A 15,667-nucleotide genomic window follows, 5' to 3' on the forward strand; every position below is an offset into this window, starting at 1 on the left:
TGGCTACTCTGGAGGCTGAGGTAGGAGGATCACTTGAGCCTGGGAGGTCAAGGCTGTAGTGAGCTATGATAGCGCCACTGCACTCCAAGCTGGGCAACAGAGTGAGATCCTGTCTTTAAAAAAAAAAAAAAAAGAATCCTGTCATTCTAACATAGTTTTAAACCTGGGAAAGGGGTGTTGTTTTGCCCCCTTTGAGACATTTGGCAATGTATGAAAACATTTTAGTTGCCACAACTGGGGATGTGCTACTGACCTCTAGTTGGTAGAGACCAGGGATGCTGGTCCACGTCCTACTATGCACAGAACTGCCTCCATAACAGCTCAGAATGTCAGTAGTGCCAAGATTGAGAAACTCTGTCCTAACATATCAACAATTCATTTTTTTGTTCTGTGTCAGTCTTGCTCAGATGTGTACACTTTTACATAGCTATGTATTTTACCTTTCTTTTTCACTTAATTTTATATTTTAAACATTTTTCACATTGCTACATTGTTTTCAACTTTTGAAAAAAGTGTACTAATTTTGAGAATTGAAAAACTGTGCATAATATGTATTGTATTTAAGATGTCTGTGAGTTTTAAATTATATTTGTGTGAAAGGAATTGAAAATAGAAGAAAAAAAGGTTAGAGTGAAAAGTCACCTGACTGGATATTTCTGTTTTTGGGGCTGTGCTATATGCTTTGTTCCCCAGTGTCACTCAAAGACCTGGGAATCCAAAGCTCATCCTTTGCTCAGAGGCAGTTGTGCTATAGCGTAAGATAGGGTCCTGACCCCTGCAGTGCAGTTGGAGAGTACCTACTAGGAGAAAAAACAAGTAGATTGCACGCATTCTTCTTGCCCTCTTCTCATTTAAAATTCTTTTTCTCTGTCTCAGTTTGCTTTGACAGCTTTACCACCTTATTCATTACATCTAGAAGTTTTTGGAGGCCTAAAACCACTTCAGGATGCACTTTTTCCAAGAGTGGATTTTTAAGAGATTTAATGAGGATTTACTTAGTATCTACTTTGGACAGAATAGTATTCTTTTGTTGTTGTTGTTGAGAGATTCTTGCTCTGTCACCGAGGCTGGAGTACAGGGGCAAGATCTCGGCTCACTGTAACCTCTGCCTCCCGGGTACCAGCAATTCTCCTGCCCCAGCCTCTCAAGTAGCTGGGATTATAGGCGCATGCCACCACGCCCAGCTAATTTTTGTATTTTTAGTAGAGATGAGGTTTCACCGTGTTGGACAGGCTTGTCTCGAACTCCTAACACAGGTCATCTGCCTGCCTCAGCCTCCCAAAGTGCTGGGATTATAGGCAGGAGCCACCACGCCTGGCCAAGAACACTATCCTTATTTACTTTGTTGTGTGGCAATTTTAGGTACAGTTTAGATGTCAGAGCATTTATAATTCAATTATATAACCTCAAGATCTAGTTTACTAGAATTTAAAAATTAATCATCAGGTCTCAATATATCCACTGGGAAAATGTTTGTTTGGGGATCTCATAGCACCATTCCAGGCAGAGTGACCTGAATGTCAAAAATTGTGGAAATATAAGCAGCATGATGGGTACCAATAAATATACTGACATGAATGGCTAATGTCAAGGAGTAGCAGAAGACAAGGCTAGAGAGACTGGCAGGAACCAGATTGTGAAGAATCTCTGGTCCCAAGCTAAGGGGTTTGAACTCTACCTGAAAGTAAGGAGAAGGTTAGGCAGCAAGTGATTTGCATTCGGGAAGATCAACCTGGAGTTTTGCTGAGGACAGATTGGATGGCGGCCAGCCTGGCAGCAGGAACATCAGTTAAGGATGTTGTTACACTAAACTGAGCAAATAGTGAGGCAAGCCTAAACTAAGGCAGTAACCCTAGACATGGAAAGGATGAATTAGAAAATGATAAAATAACTACTGCAAATTCAGTAACTGATTGCATACCAGAGTAGGAATAGGAAGGAGGATCGAAGATGACTCCTGGGTTTCTGGCTTGGAAAACTATGTTGATAGTGATTTTAACTGTGAAATATAGAAGGAGGAGGGAAAGATGAATAGATTGTTCAAGCTGAGTTCACTAGCCAACTGGACACGCATTGGTCTTAAACAATAGACTCATTTTATATTGTCCTCCTCACTTATAACTTCTCTGGAACTTGCATCTCTCTGGCAAGTCTTGTTTAAGGAGTAGACTCTCAGGGGCCATATTTGTACCCCTACTTCCAACCCATTCCATGCACAACTGACTGAATGGGGAAAATACAGGTAACTTTGGAGAAGGGGGCACAACCAATTGTCTCTCTCAAAAATTTGAACTAAGAGATACCAAGATAGAAATGGCTTAATCTAAAAAGTTACATAGGCTAAGGACGTGAATAGCTGTTTTCAGCCTTGCTGATGAGCAAGCAGAGGAAGTTCATCTCTGTAGAGGAGCAAGAGGAGCAAACTCACAGGGAAGCTCAGAGACAAAAGACCTCCTGGGCCAGGAGAGACTGTTGATGGCTGTGTAGTTCCATGTCCAGTTTCTGTGTAGCCACATTTAGTTTCCAGCATATGTCCTTGTACCTCATCCACTCAATAACCCTCATATAGTAGTTGGGATTGGCTGGTTGTGTGAGGGACAGAAAGCCCAAAATAATAATGCATTGAAAAAGAAAGAAATGTATTCCTCCCACATAAAAGTTAAGAAGAAAGCAATCTAAACTGGGCAGAGCAGCACCTTAAAATGGGCAGAGACCCAGGTTTCTTCTCACCTGATGTTATAGCTAGCATGTGGTTTCCAGCTATGGTGTCTACAATGGCTGCTCAAGCTTCAGCTATCTTGTCTGAATCCCAGCTAGTAGAAAGGAGGAAGGAGCAAGAAACGGGAGCATCATGTTCCTAAAGAATAGTTTCTGGAAGCAGCACATAGTTCCATTTACACCCATTGGTCAGAACTTGGTCACCTGGCTGTATCTTTCAGTAAGGAAGTCAGCCTTGTGATCAGTCAAAAAACTTAATGTCTTATTTCTGTGGAAGAAGGGAATAGTAAATATTAAAGGCCACTGGCAGTCTCAGCCACACTCACCTGTATTTGTTCCAGCTTCAGTGTGTTTTGGTTTCTTGCCACTTCTAGATTGATCTGGAGCATAGTAGAGAGAGATTCTTGTTTAATCTTCCAAACAATCCAGTGCGGTAGGCATTACTATTACATTTATTCTACAGACAGAATAAAATTTAAACAAGTTACCTGATTTGTGTAAGTCACGCAATTACCAAATAGCAAAACCAAGGTTTGAGCCAAGTTAGACTCCTGCGCCCAAGCCGTTAATCACATGGTAGTGAGAAGGGCAGAGAGCTAAAGGCAATGTTCTTAGAAATGGCAGCATTTGAAGTGATGGAAGAGGAGGAACCAAGGAAGAATACTGAGAAGGAAAGGCTAGAGATGTAGGGGTCAAAACAGGAGAAAGTGACATCACAGAACAGAAGAAAAAAAACTTTCAGAGAAGGAGTGAAGAGGTATGGCAAAGAGATTGTATGTTGAAACAAACAAAAACAGGGCCAGACACAGTGGCTCATGCCTGTAATCCCAGCACTTTGAGAAGCTGAAATGGGAGGATCACTTGAACCCAGGTGTTCAATTCCAGCCTGGGCAACATATCAAGACCCTTGTCTCTCTAAAAAAAAAATTTAAAAAATAACATGGGCATATGGCACACTCCTGTAGTCCTAGCTCTTCAGGAGGCTGAGGTGGGAGGATCACTAGAGCCCAGGAGTTTAAAGCTATAATGAACTATGGATGTGGCATTTTGAGTTCATTGTTGACTGATAATTTGAGTACAATGGTAAGAGCAGAAGGCAAAATGCAGTAAGTGTGGGAGTGTGGAAGCCAAACACAGAAGCCAAAATATAGGAGTGTGGGAGACAAATTGTCCGAAAGAGGACAGTAGCTAGAGAGGTATATGGTGGGGCCAAAGGAAGGTTATTTCTTTATATCTTTAAGATTGGAGACCTCTTGAGCTGAGGGCAAGAGGTCAGTAGAGAAGGAAATAAGGAACACAGAAAAGAAAATGCTTCCTTAGGGAAGCAGTATGGAATGGGACCTAGAACACAGGTAAAGGGATTAACCTTGATCAGGAGGATGGGAAGGTCTTCCACTGAGAAGGGAAAGAGGACAGGATGGTTAAAGATGAAGGTTGGTATGTTGGTGAGGAGAAGCAGCTGACAGTTTTATGATGACCTTAGTTTTACTAGTTCTCTGGAAGATAAGGTCATTTGTCAAGAGTGAGGGGAGAGGTGAGATTTTCAGTTTGATGGGAAAGGTGAAAGTTTTGAATAGTTGCTGAGTAAAATGGCAATAGAAACTAGCAACTCATAAATGACCCAGTGATTGAGAAGCTTGGCTCAGACCGGAGGCCATGAATTTGTAATCGTTCAAGTTTGCATGCTTGTTTGATTTCATTCTCTACCAGCACTCAGAAACCTAAAGTAGTTGGAAAATAGTCAAATCCATGAACTTTTCCAGGGCTGAGATTTGGAAGGACAGTGGGACAAAGGAGTAAGATAACTGGAGATGTTGGTGAAGGATTAAAATGATCCACAGTTGGGTTTAGGCTTGAGGGGCAAACAAATGAAGTCAAAGAATATCTGATAGTTTGAGAGAGGATGTAATGGTCCAGAGACTGGAGGTCTCACTGTAATTGTAGAATTACTTTAAGAAAGCAACTGCTTCACACCCAATAGGATGGCTACTTTTTTTGAAAAAAAAAAAAAAAAAAAAAAAAAAAAAAAGTAACCCAAAGTAAGTGTTGACAAGGATGTAAGATATTAGGACCTTTTGCATTGCTGGTAGGAATGTAAAATGGTACAGCTGCAGTAGAAGATGATAGGACAGTTCCTCAAAAAAAGAAGTTAAACATAGAATTATATATCTAGCAATTTCACTCCTTCATATGTAGCCCAAAGAATTAAAAGCAGGAACTCAGATACTTTTACACCACTATTCGCAGCAGCATCATTCACAATAGTTGAAAGGTGGAAACAACCCCAGTGTCCACCAACAGGTGAATGTATAAGTGAAATGTGGTATGTACATACAGTGGAATATTATTCAGTCTTAAAAGGAAATGAAAACCTGAAATTCTGATTAGTAATACAGCATAGATGAACCTTGAAGACAGTATGCTTTGTGAAATAAGCCAATACAAAAGGGCAAATATTGTGTGATTCCACTTCTATGGGTTATACAAAATAGGCAGGCTTATAGAGACAGAAAATAGAATAGAGATTCCCAGGGGCTTGGGAAGAGGGGAATGAGAACTTATTGTTTAATGGGTATAGAGTTTCTGTTTGGGATAATGAAAAATTTCTGGAAATGATAGTGATGGTTAGACAACATTGTGATTATACTTCATGCCACGGAATTCTAACAGTTAAAAATGGTTAAAATGGTAAATTTTAGGTTATGTATATTTTACAACAATTAAGAAAAAGAGGGGCAAGATGCATGGAAGGTGTTAGTCAGAGGGAGACACATGGAGTTTAAGATGGCAGGGTTTCAACATTAGTTCAGGTTGTGATCAGGACTCAGGTGTAGCCATGAGGATGGGCGGTTAAATAAAATGGTGAATAAAGATCACTGGCTTTGGGAGGATGGTCAAGTGAAGGAGCTTGAGTGATTTGTACACTTGGGTATTGACCTGAAGCCTACACTGTCCTGATCAGCAAGGATCGGATCCAAAGGCATTTTCCAATATCCCTGATCCTTTTTTCCTTTCAACTTCCTCCAACCTAAGACTCCCCTATTCCACCCCTACAGCATAGGGATTATGCTGTTTGGGCAAGCAACCCACAGTACAGGACTTATAATAATTTAAGCATTTATTTTCTAATTACAACCTCATTAGTTTATCACAATGGCTTTTAGCACTTTGAGGTATTTGCTTCCAGTCTTTGTGTGTCTAGTTATCATAATACTTTTACATTCTGCTTTATCTGTTAGCATTATCACATAAGCATTTTTCCATATTGCCAAATAGTCCTCATAGGATGCTCTGTATTCTTAGTATCTTGGATTCTCTGCTACTCAGGACTAAAACCATAAGTTAACTGTCTGATGCTCAGAAACCTTGTGGGGAGAAAGGGGAGATTATGAGTGGGAACCAGGTGAAGGAAGTGGGGGGACAAAAGAAAATTTTTAGTTATATATCCTGAGGAGGACCCACAGAGGTGCAGGATGAAAAAGACTTGGGTTCTTTTTCATCAGTATGAGTATCAGCTGATAATTAAAACCACATATTGTCTATAAATACTGTTGATGTGGAAATGGCAAGACTCTAGAAAACTTAGTGATTAAGGAGAAAATAATAAAAATATGGTTTTACTTTTAAAAAGCAAAATAGTATATGTGGACTGAAGTACAATAACAATTATGTCTGTCACTGCAATTTGGGTCAGATTAACTTGGTTAAAAGTTGTGTTTGATTAGAACAACAAGTCTATTCGTAGTTAGTGGTTTAATCACTTGAGGTCAGGAGTTCGAGACGTGAACTCCTGGCCAACATGGTGAAACCTCACCTCTACTAAAAATACAAAAATTAGCCAGGTGTGGTGGTGCATGCCTGTAATCCCAGCTACTTGGGAGGCTGAGGCAGGAGAATTGCTTGAACCCTGGAGGCAGAGGTTGCGTGAGACGAGATCACACCACTGCGCTCCAGTCTGAATGACAGAGCAAGACTCAAAAAAAAAAAAAAAAAAAAAAAAAAAGTTAGTGGTTCTGGTGATGCAGATTCCGCTTCATCAATCAGCAGATACTTATCTTTCACATACTGTCATAGCGCAAACTGTTATGTCATGATTGCTTGCCCTAAAAAATTAAAGACAATATCGTTACAAGCTTAAAGAAGTTGCAGAAGAGAACTGAATGACTAAGAAGTCAGTGTAAATTATAAGACGTATTCTATGAGTAAAATAAATATTGATAGTACAGAATTAGGGGCCTCTCTAGCTTCCAGAGGAGTCCTTTTATTTCTAAATTTGCAATAAGAGAAACAAAGACTTCTTTGGACTTTAAAAAAGAAAGAGCCCTTTGGGAGACTTCACATTATTAAGTTGCAAACTTCGGAACAGACAAAGGTTTTTTTTCAAACACTCTTGTACATAATTTTCTTTAAATATATCATGTCATTTGTTATTTTAGAAGATATACAGTTGTTCAAAGCTTTAATTTTTTGGTATTATCAGCTGTTTCATTTAAGTGCTCATAACTGGATAACAATAAGAAAACTAAAATATACATTGTAGAGAGTCTGACTCTAGTCATGTATACTTAGATTTCTTTATTCCTGCTTTCAATTTTCCTTACATAGCAGCTTTATATGTGTGTTGCCAGCTATATTTTGTTCTTTAGAAATATCTTGGATCTTCCAAGGTATATATATATATATCTTAATCCTTGTCTATATATATATATATATATATATACACACACACACACACATATATATACACACACACACATATATATACACATCCACATACACAAGTGTGATGAAGAATTAGGTGGCTTACTAGCTTTCTGTTACTAGTACCCTAAATACTAGTACTCTAATGAGAAGCCTAAGGTGGCACCCACATAGATATCTTGCATCCTCAGTCATGGGTATGTATGTATGTATGTATGTGTGTGTGTGTATGTGTGTGTACATACACATATGCTTATGTCTTCTATCAAGGGAAAAGCTCAATTAGAAGACATACTTCACCATCTTGAAAAAGAAGACATCAATCCCCTTGCTACTAAAGAAGAACAACTCTGTTAGCGCTTATTCCAGCCAGCACAGTGAAGACGGGCTGAGGACTGCTACCAGAAATGTAGAAGAGCTTATAGTGAAGCACATGAAAGAAACAAAAGAAGTAAGAACTAATAACATAGAGTTTTACAGACACCTGCGATTTTGTTCATTGCCCTTCGTTAAATTGATGTATTAAAAACTAATGTTTGACTCTCACTCTGTAGTTTGAAAAGCATCCACATGTAGACTTTTTTTTTTAATGAAACACAGCAACAATCTATGTTGGTTTCCAGTAATAGTACATGTATAAGATGTTGCCCATTGATGACTGATTGAACGTCTAAACAGGACTGCTCCAGGTAGCTTTTATTATCTTGGTAAACTCATCCTTCTCTCAGGAACTGAACTTCTAGGTGACTCTTTTCTTTGAAGGCTTAGAAACTAATGTTGGTATAGTATCAGTGGATCTGCTTCTCAGAGGTGGGCTTGTATTAACCAAACTCATAGAGATGAGACCTCTCCTTACTAATTGACAATAAGAAATATAATTGCTAGAGGAACTAAACATGTATTTTTGGTGGCTGATGTATTCTTTTACAGGCACATTACGTGGGAAGCCAACTTTTAATTAGATGTTTACTTGGTGAACAAATGAGTCTAAATTTTTATAGCATTGGCTGAGATAGCCAGCTTTCCACAATAGGGCTATCTATATCTACCCTCATTTCTGGACTTCATATCCTAGGCACCTAGTGTTTAGATGAGTAGATAAAGCTATTTTTTGACCCTATTGTTACTCTTTTGGATGTTTCCGATACTGATCAACATACTTTCTACATACTTTCTTTAAATGAACTCATGAATTATCTCAGGTTGCCTGGGAATCACTCTGCTATGTTTTCACATCTCAGCTCACACAGGTAATGTTTTTCAATTTTATTCTTAAAGGACAATCCAATTTTGAAATTCTAAAGAAGAATGCAGCTCCTTTAGAATGAAAAGCCGTATAATATCAAAGAGTGTGAAATTTAACATTAGACAGATGGGGGTAAAAAGTTGCCTTTAGCATTATCTTTCTGTGTAACCCTGGGCAAGTTACTCAACTGTTTTGGTCTTGAAATTTCTGTCTGTAAGATGGAGATGTTAATAGCGTCTTCAGAGGCATTTGTGAGATTTATATGGTGTGTATAATTTATACAGTGTGTATAAATTTCAAACGTACTTGGCACCTAGCAAGTTTTCAATGAATTATAGCTATTATCATTAGAAATGGATATTGTTCCTGCCCTTTTAAAGAGGAAACTAAAGCTTACCAGGAAGTGATAAAGTTGGACTGATTCCTGTGTTCCTTCTATACTATTCAACTTTTTGTACATATTTTGAGGAGTTTTCCAGTAGGCTTCCAAAGAATTTACCAAAATGGAATTCATTTATTTTGGTAGTCTACTTCTAAGCACTTTGGTATAGTAAGTCAGTCAGTCTCTGGTTTCGACCCATCAGAGTATGAATTCTAGCCCCTCCCCTTATTCCCTATGGGACAAGGCAAGTCTCTTAGCCTCTCTAAGCCTACTTCTTCACCTCCAAAGTGGGAGAATAATAGTCCTCTGTGGTTGTGATGACAATTAATATTTGATACAGTGCCTGGAGCCTATGATTAGCTTCATGTCCTTCTGGAGCATCTGATTAGCTTTCCACTTGTTGTTATTCACATAAAAGTAACTTTGTGAAGCTGTTATATCAACTGGAAACTAACAATTTGTTTAAATGTAATCTCCTGTTAACATTTTAATCATCTTAGCCATCAGTTTTAACATAGCATTATAAACCTTATGTAGATTTTTCTCTGTTCATGGATATCATGACCATATTTCCTAAATCACAGATAGGGAAACTTGATTTGAAACCTGGTATGATATAAAAAAAATTAGAGATTGGGACTGTTCCAGAAATTTGTGGTTATGTATCATCATACCTATGGGAAACATAATGTATGATAATGTAAGACAGCTAGAAGGAAGTTGAGGGCCAGATGCCAACACTTGAGGAAAGCTGTTTTCTGTTGATTTCTCAGATTATAGTCATGATAGAATGGTGATCTCTTCATTGCTCTTTCACTTCCTGGAGTTTTAATATGGATTAAAATATGAGCCATGGACTAAAAGTAAGAAAATGTGTTGTTTTCTTTTTAGGTGGAAAATTATACAAACTATATTTGTAACCTAACAGAGGGAAGAGAAGCATTGTCTCATGGTTATGAAAAGAAAAATGAACAGCTTAGACATGAGTTTAAAGAGCTCCAACTCAAACAGGATAGTTTTTCCTTTTGTGAACATGCAACTTTAAAATTTTTTCCTAATTCTAGAAATTAATATGACACAGAAACTTTGAGAAATGTATACAAGTATAAATAAGGGAAAAAATTATATTCTACCCCAAGAAAAGTATACTTATAATGTTTTAGGTGTATTTTTGTGCCTGTCTTTTAAGTATGTATTCTTAAATAGTCTGAAATCTGTGTGAGAGTGCAGCGTATTTATTTCTTTCAGTGTCTATTACAGCACCTGCCACACTATATTATAATCTGTGTCATGCCCTCTGGAGTAGAGATCATGTCCTAGTTTTAGTGATTTGTGTCTCTCACAGTACCTGGCTTGGAAAGTGCCTAGTTTAGGGGAGGCAAAACTTTACCTCTTCCCCTGTAGTTTTTTTTTTTCTTTTTCTCCAAGCTGGGTCTGAGAATTAAGTTGATATAAGACAGTTTAACAAGAGAAAAGCATACAAATTTATTTAAATTGGAATTAAATGGAAATGAAGACCCAAAGAAGCAATTAGAATCAATTTCTCATACACTCAGTTGCACAAAGAATAGTAAGTTGTTAAAAAGTAACTAAATATATGGAAAGGCTGAAAAGAGTTATTTTAACAAGGTCTATACAGAATTCTCTTGGTCTCAACTTCCCGTCCTTAATGATAAGAATGTTGCTTTCCTTCTAGCATAGGGAGGGCATCTTTCAACATGGGAGTTTCATCTTCTACTTTTAAGAAATGGAAGATCAGAATGATCTTGCACCTGCTGTTTTTCAAGTGTGTTTGACTCAAAATAGTCAATATGCTAGAGTGGTATGTTTTTAACTCCTTCACTAACATATTAAGGACTTAGAAAATATTAAACACTTCACAGCTACAAGGGAAAATACAAGTAGGACCTCTTCTTTAGAATATTCTATCTTTGTGTAACTGTACAAATTAGGTGTTATTATTGTACATATTATTTTGTTTTGCTTTGTTTTTTGAGGAGTCTCACTCTGTCACCAGACCGGAGTGTGGTGGTGCAATCTCAGCTCGCTGCAGTCTCTGCCTCCCGGGTTCAAGGGATTCTCCTGCCTCAGCCTCCTGAGAAGCTGGGACTACCGGTGAGCACCACCACATCCGGCTAGTTTTTGTACTTTTAATAGAGATGGGATTTCACCATGTTGGCCAAGATGATCTGGATCTCTTGACCTTGTGACCCGCCCGCCTCAGCTTCCCAAAGTGTTGGGATTACAGGTGTGAGCTAGTGCACCCGGCCCATTATACATATTATTATATATGGTCAGTGATTGTATGTACCACACATTTATTATTTCTTTTACTGAGCATTTTTCCCTGCATCTCAGCTATTCCATTTGGGATAATTTTTCTTTTTTCCTTAGAAATTCCTTTTACAAGAGTTTGTTGATGGAAGTTTTTTTTTTGTTTGTTTTGTCTCAGGTGCAGAGAAAATTGAGTTAATCATAGGACATATTACATATGTACTGTCCTCTCATTTTTTCCTTTCTTGTTTTCTACTGGTAGATTGAATTTTCTTCTGATGATTTTAAGTTTGCTTTCTGTTTTTGTTTGTATAGCAGTTGCATTTTAAGAGTTTTCTTTAATTCTAGCTTTTTTTTCTTTAACCTCTACAAAGCTTCTGGAAAATTTCTTCCACCATTTTTGGTAATTCTCAGCAGGAGGGTTGTTCCAGGGCTCTAATCCGTCACACTGCAAGAAACAGAAGATACTGTATGTCCTGCTGCCAGCATGGGCTTTTGCAATGTAAATTAGCTCATGAGGATTGATAAATAGGAGAAGGATGTCATTATAATGCAGAAGTTCATGTACAGTTTTCTTTAGCATGTTAATGATTTGGACTGCCAGTAAGCCTCAGTTTGTACATGGATCTTACTCATCCCACATTCTTCAAATTATATACTGGTTCACATGAGTGAAGGCTGAGAAGAAATGTGGCTGGAGGTATTTTGAGAAACTACCTCATGGTGAAACCATATGCTGACTAAAGCATTTGGATTTGGCATGTGGGCTACACTTCATGTTCCTGGACTATGCTAAAGGCATAAAAATATTTTTGAACTTATGAATAATTGACTTTGTTCTTGAACTCCCGACCTCAGGTGATCTGCCTTCCTTGGCCTCCAAAGTGCTTGGATTATAGGCATGAGCCACCACGCCCAGCGATAATTGACTTTGTTGTAAAAGATCTGGAGAATCACTAAATAACTTTAAGAGGGCAGTTAATATGATCTGGTTTATGTTTTAGAAAAACTACTCTAGTTATAGTAAAGGGATGGATTGCATAGGGACCAGTTTGGAAGTGAGAAACTTAGGGGTAGTTTTGCAGTAATAAGCAAAGAATGAGAACCAAAAACAAGGCTCAGAGTACAAATGGTGAAGGGGAGATGAACTGAGTTATTAATGAAAGGGAATCTGTAAAACAAATTAAAAATGGTGGGTGAAATCTTGGATGACTCTAATGCCATCTACTCGATCACTTTGAGATCATAGTTTTCCAATAATGGCCAGAAAGAATTAACACAGATACTCTGGCCATGCACGGTGGCTCACACCTGTAATCCCAGCACTTTGGAAGGCCAAAGCAGATAGATTGCTTGAGCCTAGAATTCAAGACCAGCCAGTGCAATGTGGTGAAACCCCCATCTCTGCAAAAAAATACAGAAATTAGTTGGGCATAGTGGCACACACCTGTAGTCTCAGCTACTCAGGAGGCACAAGTGGGAGGACCATCTGAGCCTGGGAGGTTGAGGCTGTGGTGAGCCATGATTGCATCACTGCACTCCAGCCTGGGCATGGAGTGAGACCCTGTCTAAACAAAACAAAACAAACAGCAACAAAAACCCAGATACTCCCAAGTTACTTTAGGATAAAATATAGCCTGTAACATTTGTATTGCAGCCTCAATTTTGTTAAAGCTAATATTTTGTGTAAGCTAATATTGTAAAGAGCCCAAGCATAAAATAATCAGCAGAGTCACTTTTTTTATTTGCTGAAACTGACAAACTAATTCTAAAGTTGACGTGGACCTAGACTAGTCAAAAAACTGAAAAAGAACTAAGTTGGAGGACTAACACTTCCTGAGTTCAAGACTTATACCATAAAGCTGTAGCAATCAAGAAAATACACTCTTAGACTGGGCGCGAAATTTCATGTCTGTAATCCCATCAGTTTGGGAGGCCAAGGTGGGTGGATCACTTGAGGTCAGGGGTTCGAGACCAGCCTGGGCAACATGGTGAAATCCTTTCTCTACTAAAAATACAAAAATTAGCTAGGCGTGGGTTGTGGGTGCCCGTAATCCCAGCTATTCGGGTGGCTGAGGCAGGAGAATCACTTGAACCTGGGAGGTGGAGGTTGCAGTGAGCCAAGATTGCACCATTGCACTCTAGCCTGGGAGACAGAGACTCCATCTAAAAAAAAAAAAAAAAAAAAGAGCATGTATTCTTGGCATTCAGATAGTTCTGTAGATCAATGGAACTCTCAATAGAGAGTCCAGAAATAAGCCCACAACTATACCATCAACTGATTTTCAACAAAGATGACAAGGCAATTCAATGAGAAAAGGATAACCTTTTCAACAAATGATGTTGGAACAATTAGATAAAGAGATCTGCTTTAAAAAAAAAAGCCCCCCAAATCCTGATTCAAGTTCTGTTCCCCATTGGTGAGGAATGCCCTGTCCTAAATACTACAAGATGGCCAAATACATAACACCTGACCCTGAACAGAGATGAGATTGAGAACAGTTTATTAGTCACATATATTCACAGCCCATGGGAAGAGGATAGATATGCTATGCTATGCAGGGCCATAAGAAGTTACTCTCAGGAATAGAATGAACTCATAGGGGCTATGGGAGGCAGGCTTTGTAGTAACAAGAAGATGAGGTGCCTCCTGGTTCCCATGGGAAGATGTGATTGGCTTGTCTGAAAAATTCCATGGGCTGGAAGGGAGGTGAAGCCCGTTAGTTTGAGGACTGGGTAGAGTACAGCTGTTCTGGCTGATAGAGGAACTGGCCAAATGGGGACTCTCTCTCTCTGTCTGGATAGGGGACATATCTGGTGAGAGATAGGTAACTTATGGCTAGGCTTCTGTGAGGCTGAAAGACGTCAAGGCAATACATGAAATTTTAGACCTTACAGTAAACTTATCTCACACCGTATATAAAAATTAACTCAAAATAGTTCCGTAAATATGATCTGTGATTATGAAATATCTATTAATTTTGTAATGTATATAGGTAAGTTTTTATAATTTTTCCCACAAAGATCAAATTGTGCATAAAATAAAAATAAAAATTTGTATTTTTAATTTTGTTAGATTTATTCCTAGGTGCTTTGTATTTTTAGATGCTGTTAATGTTATCTTTTTAAAAAATTTAAATTTCTACTTATCTGTTACTAGTATTTTGAATTATAATTATTTTTATATATTGAACTTATAGCTAGCAATCTTGCTAAAATTTGTCATTCATTTTTATAATTTATTTGAAGATTTAAACATTTTCTCTTTTTTTTTTTTGAGACAGGGTCTCACTCTGTTTTTTGGGCTGGAGTCCTGGAGTGCAGTGGCACAATTTCCACTCACTGCAGCCTCAACCTCCTGGGCTCAAATGATCCTCCTGTCTTGTCCTCCCAAAGTACTGGGATTACAGGTGAGCCACCACACTCAGCCAAAATGACATTTTATTTATTAAGACGTGTTGATGTACGTTTCATTTATATATTGAATTTTGTTAAGAAGAAATTGGAACATATCTACCAGGCTCTACAAAGAGAACATCAAGAACCTGTGTAACAGTCTAAAAAAAATCTGAATGAGGTAAAAAAGACATTATAATCCTTTACTTCATTGTGGCTAAGTACAAATCAGCTTTTACCTTGGAAGTATTTTGTTTGAATATATGTAAATGTATAGATCCATGGACAGATGTGGTGGCTCATGTCTATAATCCCAGCATTTTGGGAGGCCAAAACTGGAGGATGACTTGAGGCCAGAAGTTGAAGACCAGCCTGGGCAACATAGTGAGACCCAGTTTCTACAAAAAACAAAATTAGCTGGGTGTGGTGAGATGTGCCTGTAGTCCTAGTTACTGGCTGAGGTGGGAGGATTGCTTGAGTCCAGGAGTTGGGGGCTGCAGTGAGCTATGGTTGCGCCACTGCACTCTAGCTTGGATGAGCATAATCTCATCTTTTTTTTTTTTTTTTAAAGATTCTTGCTGTAAAAATGATCAAATTATGCATAAAAGTATGAACACATCACAAAAATTTGAGAAGGAGAAAATCACTTACTCATTTAACACAATAGCTGATTTTTATTGAATGTATCAAAATATAAACAATCAATATATGTTACGTTCTTTTAAAAGTCACCTTGGCACTAGGCCAGGCCCCATGGCTCATAGCTGTAATCCCAGCACTTTGGGAGGCCAAAGCAGACAGATCACCTGGAGTCAGGAGTTCAAGACCAGCCTGGCCAACATGGCGAAATACTGTCTCTACTAAAAAATACAAAAATTAGCCAAGTGTCTTGGCACATACCTGTACTCTCAGCTACTAGGGAGACTGAGGCAGGAGAATCACTTGAATCT

General features: G+C 38.3%; 1 protein-coding gene across 11 annotated transcripts in view; it reads left to right on the forward strand.

Moving 5' to 3' along the window:
- Positions 1–15,667, forward strand: part of LOC105705093 (phosphopantothenate--cysteine ligase) — a 195,370-nt gene that overhangs the window by 8,990 nt on the left and 170,713 nt on the right. For 2 of the 11 annotated variants that reach the window (XM_064372247.1, XM_064372244.1), the window contains exons 1-2: positions 468–7,870; positions 14,606–14,731. The exons of 1 other annotated variant lie outside the window; for it this stretch is intronic. In XM_064372247.1, coding sequence (XP_064228317.1) covers positions 7,853–7,870; positions 14,606–14,731 — 144 coding nt within the window. In that variant the 5' untranslated portion in view covers positions 468–7,852. Of the gene's footprint in view, positions 1–466; positions 11,014–14,601; positions 14,732–15,667 lie in introns of those variants that run through there. 8 more of the 11 variants (XM_064372246.1, XM_064372248.1, XM_064372245.1 and 5 more) reach the window with 8 other exon arrangements.

This window comes from Aotus nancymaae, unplaced genomic scaffold, assembly GCF_030222135.1.
Source record: "Aotus nancymaae isolate 86718 unplaced genomic scaffold, 86718_ANA_hifiasm-v0.15.2.pri h1tg000007l, whole genome shotgun sequence".
Taxonomy (NCBI): Eukaryota; Metazoa; Chordata; class Mammalia; order Primates; family Aotidae; genus Aotus; species Aotus nancymaae.